General features: G+C 35.8%; 2 protein-coding genes across 2 annotated transcripts; both read left to right on the top strand.

The window, feature by feature from the left end:
- The first annotated feature begins 1,495 nt into the window (after window positions 1-1,495).
- Window positions 1,496-4,669, top strand: LOC128863915 (adult cuticle protein 1-like). The gene is made up of 2 exons (XM_054103335.1): window positions 1,496-1,605; window positions 3,509-4,669. The coding sequence occupies exons 1-2, from the start codon at window positions 1,600-1,602 to the stop codon at window positions 3,908-3,910; spliced, it is 408 nt and encodes a 135-aa protein (XP_053959310.1). The 5' UTR covers window positions 1,496-1,599; the 3' UTR covers window positions 3,911-4,669.
- An 11,800-nt stretch (window positions 4,670-16,469) lies between these two features.
- Window positions 16,470-17,842, top strand: LOC128863916 (adult cuticle protein 1-like). The gene is made up of 2 exons (XM_054103337.1): window positions 16,470-16,579; window positions 17,123-17,842. The coding sequence occupies exons 1-2, from the start codon at window positions 16,574-16,576 to the stop codon at window positions 17,501-17,503; spliced, it is 387 nt and encodes a 128-aa protein (XP_053959312.1). The 5' UTR covers window positions 16,470-16,573; the 3' UTR covers window positions 17,504-17,842.
- Window positions 17,843-20,565: the final 2,723 nt, after the last annotated feature.

Below are 20,565 nucleotides of genomic sequence, written 5' to 3'. Positions count from 1 at the left end.
TTGCTGTTTTGACCGAGCGCCAATCTTGCAGCTCACTGCCGCATTTGTGTATCATTCTTTTGGACTTCACCGCTCAAAACACCACACCCCCGCCACACTCACAACACATGCATTACCGGTGCATGCAATCAACCGCCAAATACTTAGCTGAGCTTACATTTGGTCATTGAGATATTATCATATCGATTGTACTTATTTTAGTGCAGTGCAGTTCAGTGCAGTAGTGCATAGCTCCGCTGAATTGACTTGAGTGACTTTGTGGTTCAGAAATTCGCTATGTATATATATATAGGTATACATACTATGGAATCCCCGTGTTTTTCAGGTCCCAACAACACCGACATTAGGTTGTGTGAGTTTCGGGATCCCGAAAATTTTTAAATATTGAATTTAAATTTCAAATATCGAAAATTTACAAACTTGTATTTCAAAAAAAAAAAAAAAAAACTTTAAAATTTTCAAGAAATTTTTGTATTTATTTACTTTTGAAAATATGGTGTGAATTGATTTGAAATGAAAACTTCATTATTAATATTTGCGAATGAGTCAATTATTTAATTTTTATTTAATATTATTTTTAAGGGTCTTTATTTGTGATTAAGAAATTTACAACTTTAAGATTTGTCCGCGTTATAAAATTAGTGATTTATTTTAAATTTCGAATGACTTTATTTCATGGTATGTTCAGGTGTTTTCAGTTACTTTATCTTTTACTCAAATTAAAAAAGTTATGTTCCAATTTGAGACCCAGAACTATTTACTTTAAAGGCATCCCGAACAAAAAAAGCTGTTTTCCAAGATGAGTCCCGGAACTACTTTAAAGCCATCCCGATTGATTATTAAAAGCCTGTAAATCACGCTGTCCAATTTCTACAAATGTAATAGAAGTACGAATATTTAAGTGTAAAATAGAGTATAAATAATACTCATAAAGGCTAATTAAAAATAATAAAAATAAATAAATATTAATAACAATAATTCCCGGGATCAAAATTTTCCGCTAATATTGGCATCTCTAATATGCATGAAACATTAGTGGTGGCGGCGCTGGTGGCCAGCAGTGAAAGGTTATTTGGATTGTTTTGGTTGTGTGTGTAGGTAGGTGGCGAGTCAGCAGGGCGGTGGCTAAGAGGCGCGCAAAAACACTAACACCAAACATTACTCCAGTTCTTTTGCATTCAAACAGCCATTCATATTATTATTACTACAAATGTTATTGTTGTTGTACTCACGGCTGACGCTTTAGCTGTGCTTTTTACTAGCATTTTTTGAGTGTGTAACAAGACAAGTTTCGTTACAATTTAAAGTTTAGCCGGCGCCCGGCATTTTTCCTGCTGCCGCTGCCGCTGTCGCTGTCCCTGCTGCTAAACAGTTATTGTTATTGCTGTAGTTTCATTATGGTATATTGCGCGTATTCGTATTGAACTTATTGCTGCTGCAATTATTTTGTGGTGCTGCATGTGAAGTTCAACGAATTTTTTAGTATAAAAGTTGGCATAATTTCGTATTCGAAATCAGAATCAAGTCAACACTTCTTGGGTGTATAGCAGCCGTACAGCAAATCTTTTCTTAACTTCTTCACCGCTTAAATCAGCAAACATGAAGGTAATTCGAAAACGTAAATTAAACAAAAGATTTAAAGGTTTGTGAAATTTCAAAACATTTGGTAAAAATATTAAAAAAGAAAAAACTAAATGAGCTTAATTAACAACTTAAAAAGATATAAACATACGGAAGAAATAATTTAAAATACTAAACCAAAAAGTTAGTAGTGAAATATTGCGAATTAAAAAATACTTACCAAATATATGCAACTGCAGAATACACTTTCGTGACTAAAGGCCATCGAGACACCAGAAAAATAAAATATGTTGAAACAATTTTCGCTTTTAAAAATTTTCTTCATTATAACTTACTTGCCAGTTCAAATAGAAAAGTTTATATAATACAATTTTTTAATAAAAAAAAATTTGAGAAAAATCAGTATTCTAATAAGGATATGAATAACTTGTACTTGTTGGTGAAAAAAAATATATATATTTTACAATATTACAAAAATTTGCTAAAAATAAAAATAAAAAAATTTAAAAAAGCTCTGTTAGTAAGAGCCTTTGTAGGCAGTGTTTCTGCCACGACTCAAAAATTTTTGTATACAAAAACCCAGTTCTGTAAAAGTTCTTGTAGTGAGTGTACTGCATACTTAAGCGTATTACGACAAAAAAAAATATTTCAAAATTTTTTAGTAAGCAAAGAATAGTAAAAAAAATATTAAAAAAAAAAATTATAAAAAAGTAGAGAAAATCAGTCTTCTACTAAGAATACCAACAATTTACACTTATTTTTGGAAAAAAATATTTTACAATATTAGAAAAATTTACTAAGCCAAAAAAATACACAGCTTTTTTTTTAAAGCAGTGAGCAAAAGATTTTGCAGGAAAGGGTTCTAACATGATTCGAAAATATTTAGAATATTGAATTTAATTCCACAAAAGTTATTGTAGTACCGTTTATTACGATTTAAGCGTTTTAAGACAAACAAAATGTTTTTTACCAACATTTTTTTTTATTAAAACCAAAAAAAAAAATAATTTGTTTAATATAAAATGAAATCAAATGAAATTTAAAATTGATATATGACATAAAAAAACCAAATGAATTAAAAAATTAACAAATTAAAAATATTAAATAAAATGAATTCAAAAAATGTACGAATAACGAAAAGAAGTCTTCTATGTAGCATTTGAACGATTTGTGCTCATATATGAAGAAAAGTTTCAAATATTCTTTCGAAAAGAATAAGACTTAACTACAGTGCCAAAAAACATTTTAGCACAGCGAATTATTTAGAAAAAATTCCAAACTTAAATATCTTATAAAATTGTATTACAAATTTAGTAAGACTGGTTTCAAAATAATTTTTTGGAAACCCAAGGTATTAAAAGACACGAAAGTAAATATCAGCTGCCAGCAAGTCATTCTATAACTAACAAGTTTTATAAGAAAAAAAATTTGTATTATTAATGAAACCACAAAAATAAACATTTAGGACAGTGAGAATCGAAATAAAAAAAATAGTATAAAATATATTTTTATTCAAATCTTCCAAGGCTAAAAATTAAAGAAGAAAGAAACAATTGTCGATGTGAAAAGGAATAAGAAAATATTATATAATTTTCTCATGAAAATATTTTTATTCTAGTCTTCCAAGACTGAAAATTAAAGAAAAAGCAACGATTGTGGTTGGGAAAAGGAATAAGAAAAGATTTTTATTCAAATCTTCCAAGCCCAAAAACTAAAAAAAAACTGAAGATATTATTAAGAAATTCAAAAAGAAGTGCCTCTGAACGTGAAAATCTATAAAAAAAGAAGTAGAAATTATTTTTATTCTACTCACCAAAAACCAGCCAATCACCTTCACATTCCAATACCAGCGCTTAAAAGAACTTTTTTTTTTTGACTTCTCAACACATTTACTATCTCTCATTCATATTTGTTTTCTTTTTTCCAGTTCGTTATTGCCGTAGTCATGTTGGCTCTTGCCGTGGGCGTGCACTCATCTCTATTGACAGCTCAAATTGCACCGGCCGTGTCGTATGTGACCTCATCGGTGCATCCGAGTCCATTGCTCGCCGCTGGCCCGTGGGGTGGTCTAGGCCCCTGGGGCGCACCAGCTGCTGTTACAGCCTGGGGTGGAAGTGGTCATGGTCTGTGGGGTGGCATTCCCGGCATCTCTCTTAGTCAAGGACCAGGTGCCGCTATTGCTGCTCCTCTTGCTGCTCCACATGCCTTGGGTCATGGTGCAGGTGTTTATGTGGCGAAAACTCGTGGTGCCATACACACTGCCCCATTGGCCGGACACATTAACTCGGCGACCTCTCTGAATGTGGCACCAGCTCCAGGCACTTGGTAAGCGCATCGTGTGTCATCTTTTCATCTCGTCGCCAAGAACCCCACCAAGGTCATAACATTTCCGCGCAAATACAAGTGAACACAAACATTATATATGCAACAAACACAAAACATGTACGACACGTATGCCAAACGGAGGATGCAACCGCATAGCCTAATAATAATTGATATGAAACTCCGTTATCCGTAATCCGTAATCCGTAATCCGTAATCCGTAATCCGTAATCCGTTATCCGCTACCGCAACCGCAACCCGCATATCTATGTTTTTTATATTAAATAATATACTATGTACATTGTACACTCATACATTTATGTACTTAATGTTATTTACTTAGGTAATCATACTCATTCATATGTAATAATGGTGTTTGGGCAAACTGTGTCACAAAAGTTTGCCGATACGCCGACAAAGGAAAAAAAATGGGATTCACAACAACTCACCGCATTCTGAAGTGGGATGCGAAATACCATTTTCAAAATAAAGTCCATAATAATTGAAATAACAAGGACAACAACAACCAACCAACAACAGCATCCTAACAGGTGTTTACTCTAGTTTCATGCAAAAGCTTTGAGAACTTTTCACCAACTTACATAAGCATGTCTGCTTATCTGTCACTATCTGCCGCTTTTTAAACACGAAATCCTACTTTACTAGCTTTACTATCTTTGTTACAGCATTTTTCTTTTTTCACACATACAAACATTTATATGCAAAAAGTAGCTGAAAAAATCAATAAAAAAATATTAAAAGAGAATTTAGATATCTTTCTTTCCTAAATTTTCTAAACTTTTTCTCTTTTACTTTCTCCTCCCTCTCTCTCTCTCTTTCTCTGTTGATATATAGAGGCTTTTAGATATGCCCAATTTTATAAATATGTATATATATTTCTTTTATTTTTAAATGTATTTTTGTAAAATATTCAATGTGTCAACTGAAGGTCATTGAATATTTTCGATTTGAATAAATATTTTGCAAGATTTTTATAAAATCAAATTTATGCGATTTTTTTGCTTATACAGGCTGAGTTAATTGTGTGTATCTTTTTTGTGTGAAATTAGTTTTCATTGATTTCAAAAACAAAATTGTTCAAAAATGATAACAATTTTAACATATATTCACGTTAGCTCGATATGACCACCTTTTGCCTTGACTATAGCCTTCAAAGGGGCAAAAAATTAGTTGCATGCTGCACGAATGTGATCTTGAGGTATTTTGGCGCATTCTCATATAAACACTTTTTCCAGCGTATCCACACTGGCATATTTTTTAATCCTCTCCTTGCGCTCCAAAATGGACCAGATGGAATAGTTCATCGGATTTGCGTATGGCGAATTCGTAAAGTCATTGTGTGGACGAAATGAAGTGCGGAACAAGATTTTTTTACCATTCTTGGTTCACACGAGCTTCATGAGAGGGTGCCGAGTCTTGTTGGAATATCCATGGTCCACGACCGAAATGTTTGCGTATCCACGGCTCTAAATCAGCTTCTAAAACATTTTCCCGATAATAAGTCGCATTCACTTTGACACCAGGCTCGATGAAAACGATTGGAAACCATTACTTGCGATGGGAAATTGCTTCGAGTGGCCATACGTAGGCTCAAATTCTCGTATGAGCGTTCGGTCAAGTAAATACGATCGTTTTGAGTGTTTATGAGCTGCTCAATTGGGAAATTTTTGTCATCAGAAAACACAATGTTAAGAAATTCGCCACGTTCGAGCAAGCGCAACAACTCCTTTGCTCTTTCGCACCGAACTTTTTTTTGCTGGGAATGGAATTAAATCGTGAACATTTTCGTGCGATTATTTTTTACAGCTTTCGACGTGGATTAACTCAGCAACATTGCATGGATGAACTTAATTCATTTTTTGGCGATGACGCTCCATCAAGGACCAGTGTTTATCGATGGTATGGTGAATTCAATCGTGCTCGTAGTTCACTCCAAGACGAATTTCGTGAAGGTCGTCCAAAACCAGTTGTTGTTCCGAAAACCATTGATGCTGTGCTCGAACTGTTATTGCAAGATCGTCATGAGACCTATTTGACTGTTAAAAAAATTTGTACGCGTTGGATCGCACACAATTTGTCAATCGCTCAAAAAAAGACTCGTGTCGATTGGTCGAAGGAAATGCTCAAAAAATACGATCGCGGGGTTTCGAAACACGTCGTGTCAGGTGATGAATCATGGATTTACGCGTATGAGCCCGAAAGTAAACAGCAGTCGACTGTATGGGTGTTTCAAGATGAGCCAAATCCAACAAAAGTTGTTCACGCACGAAGCACTTCCAAGCAAGTGGTCGCCTGTTTTTTCGGAAAAACTGGACATGTCGCAACCGTACCACTAGAACAACGCAGAACAGTAAATTCAGAGTGGTACACAACCATTTGCTTGTCAGTTGTCTTCCAAGAAATTAGGAAAACCAATCGCCAAAGACGGATCACTCTTCACCAGGACAATGCGAGCTCTCACACATCGGCTCAAACAACTGCATTTTTGAGCACCCAAAACATCGAATTAATGGGTCATCCGTCGTATAGTCCTGACTTGGCACCGAATGAGAGGTCAACGTTTTTCGACACCTGAAGAAGCGGTTGCGGCATTCAGAATGCATGTTTTGGAGGTACCTCATTCAGAGTGGCAAAAGTGCTTCGACAATTGGTTCAAACGCATGCAAAAGTGTATAAATCTTCATGGAGAATATTTTGAAAAACAATAAAGTGATTTTCGATGATTAAAATTTGTTTTTGTTCCCTAATCCCGACATATAAAAGGCACCCCTCATACCAGTATCATTGTAACGTTTTATAGTGCGATACACAAACATTTTATTCATTTTGAGGTGACTGAGCTCACGAACAATGGCTGGTTGTGATTTTCCAGCCAAATATAACGCAATCACACTATTACGTTTGAATTCCATCACAGAAAAAAACAATTCAACAAAACTGAGACGCAAATGCTTTTGATGGCTTATAAACAATATATTCAACTGTAATTAGAACACTTCATATCGTTCATCTAGTTCGTAGAAATCTAGTGTACGCTTTTTAGTTAGTTATATTAAGTTTGTCATTTATATCCTAAAATAAGCCGTAAGGTAGGGTCCCTACAATGGGGTGTAGGCACATTAAGTCACGCGCTTTAACTTTTGTTTATAAACACGCGTAATAGTTCCTCCCTATGTTGGCTGTCAATTCTTCTTAAATTTATTATATAACATTTTATATACTGGGCCCGATTATCCATAAGGTAGTGTAGGCAGCTACCCAGGCGCTTCGCGCACCGAAATTTGAGAATGTTTCATCGATTGAAAATTGAACTTCTAGATATATTCCTAACAATGTTGCCAGAGTTTTACGTTTTATTGCCAGTTACACATACAGTTTTTTAAAGAACCTTTGATGCACAATTTGCTATTTGGAGTCGGCTTAAAACCACCATTTGTGGGAAAATATCAAGACGCACACCATAAATTGGATGAGGAGCTCGGCCAAACACCCGATTAAGGGTGTAGGCGCCAATAATTCATACTACAATTTCTCTGAAATTTCAGATTTGAGCGCATAAATTAAAATATTTTCATTAGTTGTCGTTTAAGTAGCGAAGAATTACCTAAATTAGTCAGCAATGGCGTAAATTTTCACATCAAATTTGGTAGTCTAGAATTAACTTATGACTAGAATTATCGGGTTTTGTTCACACATTTTCGAAGTTTTACAAATTAGTTATACACAGGGCTAACGTGATGCAAAACTATAGAAAAACTGGCTAATAAATTTTACAATTTTTATTTAGCTGCTCGAATTATTCAAAAGCTCAAAAATCGAACAAACATTTGAGTAGTTGAGCAGTGAGCGAGTGTAATATTAAATAAAAATTGAAGAATAAAAGCTTAAGAAACGGTAGCCGCGGTAGCCAAATGCGTTGGTGCGTGGCTACGACTCGGAAATGCGTAGGTTCGAATTTCCGTCCATGAAACACCAAATGATTCTTATAGCGATCGCCCCTTGGCAGGTAATGTCCCGCCACCGAGTGTATTTCTGCCATGAAAAAGCTTCTCATAAAAGCCCTCTCGGAGTCGGTTTAAAACTGTAGATCCCTCCATTTGTGGAAAAATATTAACCCTCCGATGTTCATATGGGTCTGGCCAGACCCATTCGATCTTTAAATGTATGTAGATCTTTTATTTTTAATATCTGAGGCTTCTTAGTCCATGACTTCCTAAAATGTAGTGTGCTAAACACAATGAAGTAGCAAAATTAAGATGTTTGCTATATTTGTGGTAAAAATAATAATTTTAAACTAATTTCGTTAATTAAGCTCACATGGGTCTGTGCAGACCCATATAAGTTTCTCATGTAAATTGGTTAACGTTAGGTGTAAACAACTAAACTGTTAGCGGAGGCAGCGGCAGAGATAATTTTTTAGTTGACATTTGAAAATTAAAGTGAACACGTGCTTTTTAATTAGTGGGAAGTGTTTTTTTAAATAAAATGGAACAAGTAAATATGGATGAAGTTGATGTGATGACGCGTTTGCTTCGTAAGCTAAGTGCAGCAAATGTGAGTCCGGAAGAACGTCAGCGACTTCAGGCACAAATTGAAGACGTAGAATATGGCGACGTAGAAGATGATGAATATTTTCCAGATGAAGATAACTTCGGTGAAGCATCAGATATAGAACAGGAAATCGAGTTAGAGGCTGTTCTGGATGAAAACCATGATGATATTGAGGATTTGTATAGAGAAGCTATCGCCCTTCAGGCTTCAACCACAATGGAATCATGCAGCACATCTATTACCCAGGGCCTTATAGACAGGTCGAAAGATGGTAAGATGTGGAATTCAAATCCTCCACCACCTGGAAGGCCTCGTTGTCACAATGTTACAACTTTTATTCGTAAAGGGCAACTACGAGGAGCGTCACCGAGTCATAAAGCTCTTTTCAAGCTATTGCTGTGTCCTGAAATCGTAAGTATCATTGTGCGGGAAACCAACAGAAAAGCCGTTGAAGCGTTTCGTCTATGGAATGAAAAGCATCATAGCAATAAACAGCGTTCTTGGGTAATGACTAACGAAGACGAAATGTATGCTTTTTTTGGGAGGCTACTTATTGCTGGTGTATTCTACTCGAATTCTCAGCCAGCGAAAGAATTGTGGGCCAGTTACAATATGCCAATTTATAAGGCCACTATGTCATTGAATCGGTTCAAGAGCTTAACTACTTTCATCCGTTTCGATAACAATGGCACTCGTGCTGAGAGGTTGAAGCAAAGCAAATCTACTGCCCTGGACGATGTATGGCTCATGCTGATGGCCAATTTAGAGAAAGCATACACTCCGGATTGTCATGTAACCGTCGATGAATAGTTATTTCCATATCGTTGGCGCACTCGATTCACCCAATATATTCCGAGTAAGCCGGCAAAATATGGCATGAAAATGTGGTGGATTTGTGACTCTGTTTCAAACTACCCTTTGAAAGGTATAATTTATACCGGAAAACCACCAGGTGGCCAGCGAGAAACGAATCAAGGAGAACGGGTCGTCATAAAATTGATGGAAAATTATATGGACAGCGGTAGGACTGTTTATGCTGACAATTTTTTTTCAACATACAACTTGGCAGAATGGATCGTAGAGTGGCTTTCGTCGGTACCGTAAGAAAAAATAAGACCTTCTTTCCGCATGAATTGCTTAACCCGAAGCGTGATGTTAAAAGCACTTTATTTTGTTATCACAATAATAATATCGCTCTGTGCTCGTATATGGCAAAGCCGAAAAAGCCAGTAATTATGTTATCCACTGCCCGTTACCGTCAAAGCACCGATCCATTGAAAGGATTCAATCCAGATCAAATTTTGGACTACAATAAATTTAATGCGGGGGTAGATACAATGGATCAAATGTTGACTGGCTATTCGTGCAGACGCTCGACAAACCGTTGGCCACTGGCAATGTTTTATAATATGCTTGATATTGCCGGTTTGGCCTCATTCATCATCTATGACGAGCTGAATCCGGTAAAGCAGAGAGATAAGAGGCGCTCATTTATCATTGAATTGGCATGGCAGCTAGTTATCCCACATATGACGAAACGGGCGACTAACCCATTAGTATGGAGGTTTGCTCATACAAGACAAGCAATGAATCTTTTCAATATCGAGGTGAGTATGAATTATATACACACCTACATATATCTCCGCGTATAAAGATATGTGTATGCATGTATTCATATTTACTAATTTAAAATAAATTATTTCGCTACTTTTAGGTACCGGAATCTTGTCCATCGACATCAGATGCAGCACAGCAGCAATCATATGCTCAAGTTGCTTCAACACGGTCATCGTGATACCATTGTGCTGCTTCTTCTTCGAAAAAGCGACGTAAAACTCGTTATAACTGCAGCAAATGTAATCGTCCCATATGTCTTAATGAACATTCCATGCAACTATATAGTTGTAAACCCAATTGCTCTTCGTAATTAATACTAATCCGTTCAAATAAATAAATAAAATTATTTTTAAAATCGTATTTCTTACATTATTTGTATGGGTCTGGGCAGACCCTTATGATGCACTTACCGCATCATAAGGCACCGAACATCGGAGGGTTAAGGCGCACTACATAAATTGGAGGAGGAACTCGGCCAAATCTGAGCTGTTTATGTTTAAATGAATTGTTTTTTGTTCTTTATGGGCATAAAAAGAACTTGATTTCCAAAAACTTCAATTCCAAGGTTGCAGTTTTTTGGTCAAAAATAGAACCTAGGGTCGAAAATAATTTTTTTTTTTTTGAAATTTACCGGTTTTGAAAAAAAAAACGCGCAATACTGTTCTTTAACGCCAATATTATTTTTCAAATCAAAATTCCACATTTTGAATGCACAAGTACTTGTACTATTTATTAATCTACGCGATGGTCGCATGACTCATAAGGTTGGCAGTGGTACTGGTTCGCGTGAGAAGGAGTATTGGAGGAATCATCATCGAATCGTTGGATACTTTTTCTTAGCGTAGTTGTACTATTAAAAAAGCTTCGAATCACTCTCAAAAATATAGCGTGATTAAATAATTGCATTGTTGTTGAAAAAATGAATTTAAGGAAATTATAAAAAGGACCCCAACATGAGAATTAATTAGTAGAAAATGGTATATGCATTCGAATGTGTTTGTATCAGGTGTTTTTCTATCTGAATGAGAACTATTGATATCGATGAGCCGAATTTATATCCGACCATGACCTTGTCGCTCCAGCACCATTCCCTGTACATGTTTATGCTGCTAGAACAACAACAATAACCCCGAAATCTCATTTCATCGTCTTTTCAACTTTTTGGCCCTTGTCCTTCGACTACGTGGAAAATTTTACGTAAGGATCTTGGCTTACGTGCCTATAAAATACACCCCGTGCAGGGATTGAAGCCAAATCATCGTCGTTTGCGTCACGTTTTTGATGATTGAACTCATTTAGATTAATTATTCAGGCTTATTTGAAAAAGTAGTCAAAAATTGGACGGATCGGATGGATCATGTAATTCGTGGCCGCGGCGGTCATATGCCGGATTTCATATACAAAAAATAAATGCCATGAAAATATCTACCAGATTACAATATAATACAAAAAGTGAATCTCAACAATATTTCTGTTTTATATTATAATTCTATGTTAAGTTTTGAAGCTCTTAAAATCCACCTGATATATTTTTCCAAGAGTTCCTTCTATTCCGGTTGATTTATTACTTTCACTTAAAGTTTTTGTAGTGCATAATTGATTAGGGGCAGCAATATTAGGTAATTAGCTCTCAAAGTGAAAACTTGACAGTTCTTCATAAATACAAAACCTTAACTCAACGTGAATATACTACGAGTATAAGATCGAAACGAGCACATTTGACGAAAAAACCGTCCTCTTTAAATAAGTCAGCACACAAGTCCACATGGAAGAATTGAATGAATGAGGATACGAATTGCTTACTTATCCAGCATATTCCTCAGATCTAGCCACCTGCGACTATTTACCGTTGAAGAAATGGCTCTGCGGTAAGACATTTGCGCTGAATGATTACTCGGAATGACGTTCAATTTTAGAGGTTTGAGAAAAATTGTTCTTTGGAAAGCATCTGAAAACTTGAGAAACGGCGAAGGAAGTGCATTGAGCTACAGAAAACAAATATTGTGATTTTTATTCCACGTCTTGGGTAAATTTTAGCAGCGTTTGAGGGAAGAGGTCCTTGAGCATCTAGTTCGGATTATTTTGAAGGGGATTTAAGTTCGGCCAATTTTTGGCTACTTTACTCGGGCAACATTTTTTAAGTTGGTAAAATATGAGATATTTCTAAAACATGTGCTGGGACTATAGAATTCTGTATCAAATATAAATACTTCTAGAGTTTTTCCAATGCATTTTATTTGGTATTGAAATATATATGGAATGCGATTTTGTAAATTTAAGTACCTTTACACAAGCATTTCATGGCATGCATAAGCGCTTGTGTGATAAATTAACGGTATAAACACACGACTGGCTATGAGCACTTAACTAATGTTAACGCTAATTGAGATTTAAACGCAACTATAAATGTACCTATGAAGAAAAAAAATTAATCCTTTATTCAGGAAAGAGTGACTGGAGTGCATTGAGTCGGTTGGTTACATTTTTACGTTTATTTTTATTTATTTTATGTGAACAATTCTTTATTGTTGTTTTATGTTCATTTTGGGTAGTTTGTTGCTTATTAGGTCTGTTCGCTGATTGCATTAGGGAACCTGCACAGCAAAATTTTCCTTCTGATTTTTTGCACAAAAATGTTTGAAAATTATTATATATTAGAACTTGAGAAACGGAATTTTTAATACAAATCACAAATATTATTTGGGATGATATATAGTATGTAGCGCGGCTAGGAGTTACATGGTCTATTCAATCAGTCCAATTTTTAACAACTTTTTCCAATAAATATGGTCGTATGGCGTCAATGGTGGCTTGAATATTGCAATAAATCGATTGTTAAGCACACTGTATGCTAAGCTGCGCCGTCAAATGCCATCGATGTTTAGGTGATTAATTTTTGAAAACAAAAATTCAGTCAGCATAGCTCGATAGCGCTCGCCATTCACCATAACGGCGACTCCTTCCCCATGTCGAAACAAATAAAGACGCCGTCAGTGCTTTATGAACTTCACGAACACATTTCAACTATTTATGATGACTTGGCAATACTTACTGAACAGAAATGGCAACACAGTTTGCTATTTTCAGCTGATAGTTCTCATGCAGGTAAAAAATACCCTATAGTATCAGCTAGTGATCGAGCAAGCAGAACAGCATTTATATGTACATACATCTGTGCAATATTTTACATTTGGGATTTTTATAAAAGGGTTTATAAAGGATTTTTTCGAAAATAACTAAATGTAAAATAATTCGTCTCTTGCAATTATGTTTTTCACGTGATAACGTTTTATAATTCGATTTAGCCGGCTGCACGCGCGAAAAAAATGTGTCGTTACCTTGCTCAATCGTCGCTACCTTGCTCATTGTCGTTACCTTGCATGAACTGCAAGCGAAAGCGCGGAACGAACGACAAAGAGCACAATCGGCCCCGGCATTCGGTAACTTTCGACATCTGGAGACCTACTTGAGTGAGCATATATATGTATGTATATGCGCAGTTGTATATAAATTCACATACTTGTATTTGCATATGCCTTCTTCCTGTGTGCATGGTAATGAACCATTTCTCTGTTGAGAATAGGACGATGATAAGAAAAGTAGGAAATGAAAGCGAGTGTTTCGAGTGTAATGTGTCTTGAAAAAGGCAAATCGATGATGTTGCCTCTTAGTGTTGTTGACTTTTAACATCTGATGCACAATCGAAATTGAACATACCTTTCATGAATTTGATAAATGTTTCGTCATTTTTCACGTTTGTGTAAATGTAAATTGACCTATTCCATTGCAATTCCATTTACCTCCTCCTCTATATCCATACAAAATATCTATCAAACAAATAAAATTAAAATTTTGTTTTGAAAATTGCAACCATTACATCAGTATTTTCTTATGACGTTGTCACGTTAAACTATCGTCAGTAAACCGACTTTACAGACAACCTCTTTTTTGTAATAATTAATAAAACATAACAAGTGAACAATTGCATTGAAATTAAAAAAAGGCCTTTAAGACCCACTAATAGTTTTTATGAGAAGCTTTTTCATGGCACAATTAGACTGAGAGGCAACTGTTATAGGAAAACGCTTATAACACTATAATTTGATTTTCCATGCCTTCATTGGATTTCGAATCCGAGTTCTACCGAACGGCAGTCACATACTAAGCCATTCGCCTACTGCGCCGGTCTGCATTATTCCATTAAAAATAATAGGGCATCGACGGTAAAAATCATTGAAATTGAATTGAGGATTTCTTAGATAACTATGTGCCGCACGTTTTAGGTCTTCGTGTGCACCACCATTCACCGTCTGGTCGGTCAGAATTGTGAGTAAGTTAGAGAGAAAGTGCCCGTATAATTCTGATTTGATAGAATTGACCTATTTCAGATACTGAATTTGGCGATAAAGGCAAAAACACAGTTAGCTCATTTGATGACTTGGAATAGGATGAACATTTTCAAACCAAAGCAGATATCGGCGAAGTAATAAATAAGTTATTAAAAAACGTTTTTTTTTTAAATAGGAAGATGACTTTTTCTTCCTCTTCCTCTATCAATTTTCAACACATTCACACTTTTTCAGTGGCACACTCATATTTTACTACTCCTTTGATATTTTCTGGAAAACGGCATGTTGATAATGAAATTGCTTCTCCATATTGAATGCAACCTACGGAGGGGCTGTAAATTTGGTCTACAGCATTTTTGAGCCACTTTAAACTTCCACTGTACCATACCAGCCTCCAATAGGCTTTAAAATTGCATGCTTAAAATTTTTCTAAAGATTCACAAAGCTTTATTCTTAAAAGAATACGATTGTTCTAGGATAGTAAAGTCCTAAAATAAAAAATTATTAAAATTAAATGAGGAACAAATTAATTGTCACAACTGGTCATAAATTCCTGGTGCTATAATTATTTGAGAGTATGATTGTAACTTTAAATGTGAGAGTTGGGCAATATCAGAAATATGCTATATCAAACATACAAATATTTAGATTCTAGAGGTCCCGAGCAATCGCTTCATACCAAATAATTTTAGTCAGCTGTTTGGTTATTATTGTGAAATAACTTTTATTTTGGTCTAAGTTTAGCGAACTAAAAAAACACAAATCTAAAGTGCTCAGTTATTATTGAACAATTTACAAAAAATGTGAAAAATAAAAAAAAAGAGAATTTTTGTTGAGGAGATCCTGGGGATCATGGGCACATCGATAACTTTCGTATACGACAAAATGTTTAACCTAACTTTTTCAGCTTTAGAAAAAAACTATTAAATCGGGTCTCTGATATTTAGATTTAGGCAACTATTTATTTTCAGTCTATTTATTTTTATATTTCAAACACTTTGTTCCCAATAATTCAGCTGGTTTGCAATAACTTTCACTGTTTTCGGTTCCATCTCAGGTTAGCCTACTCTGCCAAGTGATAGATATTGCTTTGCATTCTACTGTTCTACACTTTTGATGTGTTCACCGAACACGGCTACTTACTTCCAGGTATACCATACATTACTGAGTGTTGCGGTGGTGGCTAAAGGCAAAGGAGCTGCTGTGATTGAGGCGACGTCGGATGCCTAGCAAATGAATATACGCGTATGTATGTATGCATGCATGTGTATGTGTCGAGCTGCCGTTCTTCTGGCTTGTTGTTTTGACAGAACGCCAAACTTGCAGCTTACTGCCACATTTATGTTTTATACTTTTGGACTTCGCCACTCAAAATGCAACATTCCCGCCACACTCATAACTTATTATCGGTCAAATACTTCACTGAGCTTAAATTTGATCATTGAGCTTTTCACGTACTGGATGTAGAGTAGAGTGCAATTCAGTGCAGTACTACTCGTACACAGACGCATTGAACGGAGTTGAGTAGTTTTCAGGTTCGAAAATTTGTACATATCTATTATGTGGTGGTGGTGTTGGCGGCGCTGGTGGCCAGCAGTGAAAGGTTATTGGATTGTTTTGGTTGTGAGTAGGTAGATGGTGAGTGAGCAGGGCGGTGGCTGACAGGCGTGCAAACATACCAACACCCAATATTGCTCTAGTTCTACTACAAATGTATTGTTTTTGTTAGCGCTATTGTTGTTGTACTCAGGACGGACGCTGTAGCTGTGTTTCTTACTAGCATATTTTGAATGTGTAACCAGACAAGTTTCGTTACAATTTAAAGTTTAGCCGGCGCCCGGCATTTTTCCTGCTGCCGCTGTCGCTGCTGCTAAACGGTTACTGTTACTGCTATTGTTATTGTTATTGTTGTAGTTTAGTTATACTATGGTTTTTGCGTATTCATATTGAACTTATTGCTGCTGCAATTATTTTGTGGTGCGGCATATGAAGTTCAACGAATTTTTTAGTATAAAAGTTGGCATAATTTCGTATTCGAAATCAGAATCAAGTCAACACTTCTTGAGTGTGTAACAACAGTGCAACAAATATTTCCTTAATTTCTTAAATCCTTTCCGCTTAAACCAGCAAGCATGAAGGTAATTCGCGAATATGCAGTGTACGCAATGTATAAAAATTTGTGGAGTGAAAGGCGCGAAGAGCAAATAAGAAATATTAAAAACTAATTGTTTTAGTTTGCTAATGAACAAATCAAAGTACTGAAAATATAATAATGAAACGTTATAAATAACAGCTAAAAAAAAGCACAATAAATATTTTGTTCTCTGAGTGCAAGTAAAACTGCCTTGTACTCCTTTTTTTTATGAAAATGTGTTTAAAATTATTTGATAAGCAAATAACACATTTTATTAAAATTAAAATAAGAAATATATAAAATAACAAATTTGGTCCTTACTGCGCAATATAAAAAAACTACTCTGACCCAATAATAACCAATAAAATCTGGAGCAGAAATATTTTTCTGATATTCTATAAAAACCAGAAAGGAAAGCATTTAAAACATAAAAATAATTCGATGTACATACTTTCAATGTCATCTCTGACTTTCACAACCAAAGAGCAAATCATTTCTTATTTCCATATTCTCTCATATTTAATCTAATATATATTTTCATTTCCAGTTCGTTGTTGCCGTAGTCATGTTGGCTCTTGCCGTTGGTGTGCACTCTTCCCTGTTGGTCCCAGGACTTGGTCCATTGCTCGCAACTGGTCATGGACTTGGACTTGGACATGGACTTGGACTTGGACATGGACTTGGACTTGGACATGGACTTGGCCCATGGGGTGCACCAGCTGGCCTTTGGGGTGGCATTCCCGGCATCTCACTTAGCCAAGGACCAGGTCTTGCCATTGCTGCTCCTCTTGCTGCTCCACATGCCTTGGGTCATGGTGCAGGTGTTTATGTAGCGAAAACTCGTGGTGCCATACACACCGCCCCATTGGCCGGTCACATCAACTCGGCGACTTCTCTGAATTTGGCACCAGCTCCAGGCACTTGGTAAACACACCGCTTGTGCGCCACCGTTTCAGCTCGTTGCCACGAGACCCACCAAGATCACATCAACTCTGCACACATACAAATAAATACACAATCATTCTCTATACAACAACTACCACAACAAAAGGACGACACTGATGCCAAACGAAGGATGTGATCGCATAACCTTAATATAATTGATATGAAACTCCGCTCTCCGTAACCCGTTATCCGCTACCGCAACCGCAACCGCAACCCACATCCTGACCCGCAATCAATCTTATGTGCAACTCATACTGTCATTAGCATATCTATGCCTTTTTATTTTAAATAATATACTATGTACATTGTACAAACAAACATATATGAATTTCATGTTATTTACTTATATTATCACAAATATTTGTATTAACGGCATTTATGCAAACTTAGTTGTAAATGTTTGCCGATACGCCACGGAAGGCAAAACAAAATAATTGCTTGCCAACAATAACTTCATTCTCAAGATCGAATGGTAAAATCATTCCAAATAGCAATAACAATAACGATATGATGGCAATAACGACGGAGTGTTCCCTAATCATCATTTAAGTTGCCTACAATAACTTTGAGAACTTTCCACGATGTGACTAAATACATCTTTTTATCTGCTTTACACTTGTTAAACAAGAAATCCTTCACTCTCTCTCTCACTTTCACCTTCACATACACTGTATGCATTACATTATACTTATTTTTACCCACACAAACATATACATATCTGCATGAAACAGTAGAAAAATGCCAATAAAAGATTTATATTGACTTAATTTTCTCGTTTTCAATTTTCTAATACTTTCCCTGACCTTTGCACTTGCTATCTATTCAAATATAATAGATAGTGGATTGTTGATTAACTCACATTTTTTGGTTCCATACCCTATGGTGACCGGGAAGGTGATGTCGACTCTTTGATTTCCAAGGCATAGTGCACCATGAGTACCTTTCATCGGGCCAGATAGTTAATAAAGAGTATTATAGCTTCTACTCAAATATGAACGAAACGTTATCAATAAAACGGTCCGCGGATGACATATGGCAAAAATAAATTTTTTGTTTTTTGGTAGGACTGTTATAAGCTTACATGGCGTGATATGTCACATAGTTTGTTTTCTGTGCTACTGTAAACAAGTCAAGATCGAATGTGTTCTTCGAATTTAACGCTGGAAATTCAAGTTGAACAAAGAATTTGTTTGAAATTTGGTATTTGACCATAAACCAAGTAAATACCATCGTGCAAGCACCGTATTTACCTGATATTGCTCCGTGTGACTTCTTTTTGTTTCCCAAGTTGAAGTTACCACTTCGTGGAAGGAGATTTCAGTCGATAGAGGAGATCAAAGAGAATGCGACGAAGAAGCTGAAGGCCATTCCTGCGCCGGCCTACCAGTGGTGCATGGAGGACTGAGTTAAACGTTGGTACATGTGTGTTGCTTCAGACCGGTCATATCTTGAACGAGATAAAATAAATTTGCCTGAAATTTAACTCTGTTTTGTTTTATTTAAACATTCCCGGTAATTTCTGTTCATAGGGTATTTTTAAAGGGAATGTTTCACGTAAACTTCATTAGAACTTTTACCTTTTGCCTTTCAGTGATGTCAAATTGTGTAAAAATGTTTATGGAAAATGCAAGTTTTTTTAATTAATAGTAACAAATATTATATATTAATAACATAATAACAAATAATAAAGCAAATTTAAATAATAATTCAAGGGTCTATTAAATCTTAAACTTGTGACTATAGGAGCAAAAAGAAATTAGGTACGAAAAATAAATAGGTGTGGTACAAAAGAGATTTAATTAGAAATGCTGTTTAAATTATCGAAGTTTTATCAATAACCACTTGCCCACCATGATTTTCAATGACTTTTTGTATTCGATTTTTGAATATTTCCTTCCCGATACGCTTCCATAAATCTCCCCAAAAGGTTTTCAATGTAGTTTAGGTTGTATGACTGGCTTGGCCAATCCATAACTTTAACATTATTTTGTGAAAACCATTCACGTACAAACCTTGAGGAGTGGGTCATTATCTTGCACAAAAAAAGTGCGTGTAGCGTAGTACATATAATAGAAGTGAAACATTCAAGGCAGACAAAGAAAGAGTGAGAGACCCGAGAGAGAATGAGAGAGAGAGAGAGAAAGAAGAATATATATCTAAATAAATTCACAACATTTGCAGAGAATACAAATAGACAAAATTTATAAAAAACGAAGAAGGGTCGACCTGTGCAGGTAAACGCCGGACACAAACCGTGGCAACAACGCGCACTACTCTGAGCGTTTATCACCGGCACAAACGCAGCGATTACAGGCACAAATTACCGCAAGGTAATACCAATAAATCCGACGCCGGAACGGATAGCACTTTATAGTACGCACAAGCACTAGCCAGGAAACGGAAATAAGCACCAAAAAGTAGGCACCAAAAACAAAACGCCAAAAAAAACGTTAAAAAAGTTGGGACCCAAAAACGCCTCAAGCAGTAGGCACCAATGAAATATAACGCCAAAAAGTACGCACCAAAAATTTATTTCCTACAAGTTTGCAGCAACAAACAAGCGCTAAAAAGTAGGCAGTGTTATTTCTCACTAGAAAAATAGCCTAAAGTGTATCTAAAATATATATAATATATATATCTCTCTCTCCTTTTCCTTTACGTTCTCACTCGCGGAACGAAAATGCCCAAAATGTTGCATGGCCTTGAAATTTAAGAAGTTTCACTTCAAAAACCACTGAAGTGGCATTATCTCCTAAGCAATGGTAGCATCATTTTTCATTTTATTGGTTATGAGCTTAATAGGTCCTACTCCATACCGTGCTTAATTGTGTTTTTTTGTTTTTTTGTGAACCGCGGTGAAAATGCTTGTCCTTTAGGTCATCTGATATTTTACCCAGCATCATTTCTAAATATATTTATTTTTGTTTCATCGCCATGTATGTTATGGAAGTTTTTGATTCTCCCAGGTCCGCAACTTGACTTGTGCTCTTGAGCGAAACTTTTCCACTTCGTTAAATATGCTTGTTTCAATAGCGAAACTTTACG

The sequence above is a fragment of the Anastrepha ludens genome, chromosome 5 (assembly GCF_028408465.1).
Source record: "Anastrepha ludens isolate Willacy chromosome 5, idAnaLude1.1, whole genome shotgun sequence".
In the NCBI taxonomy this organism is placed as follows: Eukaryota; Metazoa; Arthropoda; class Insecta; order Diptera; family Tephritidae; genus Anastrepha; species Anastrepha ludens.
Note: the sequence above shows the minus strand (reverse complement) of the source record. Positions and strands in the feature narration are given on the sequence as shown.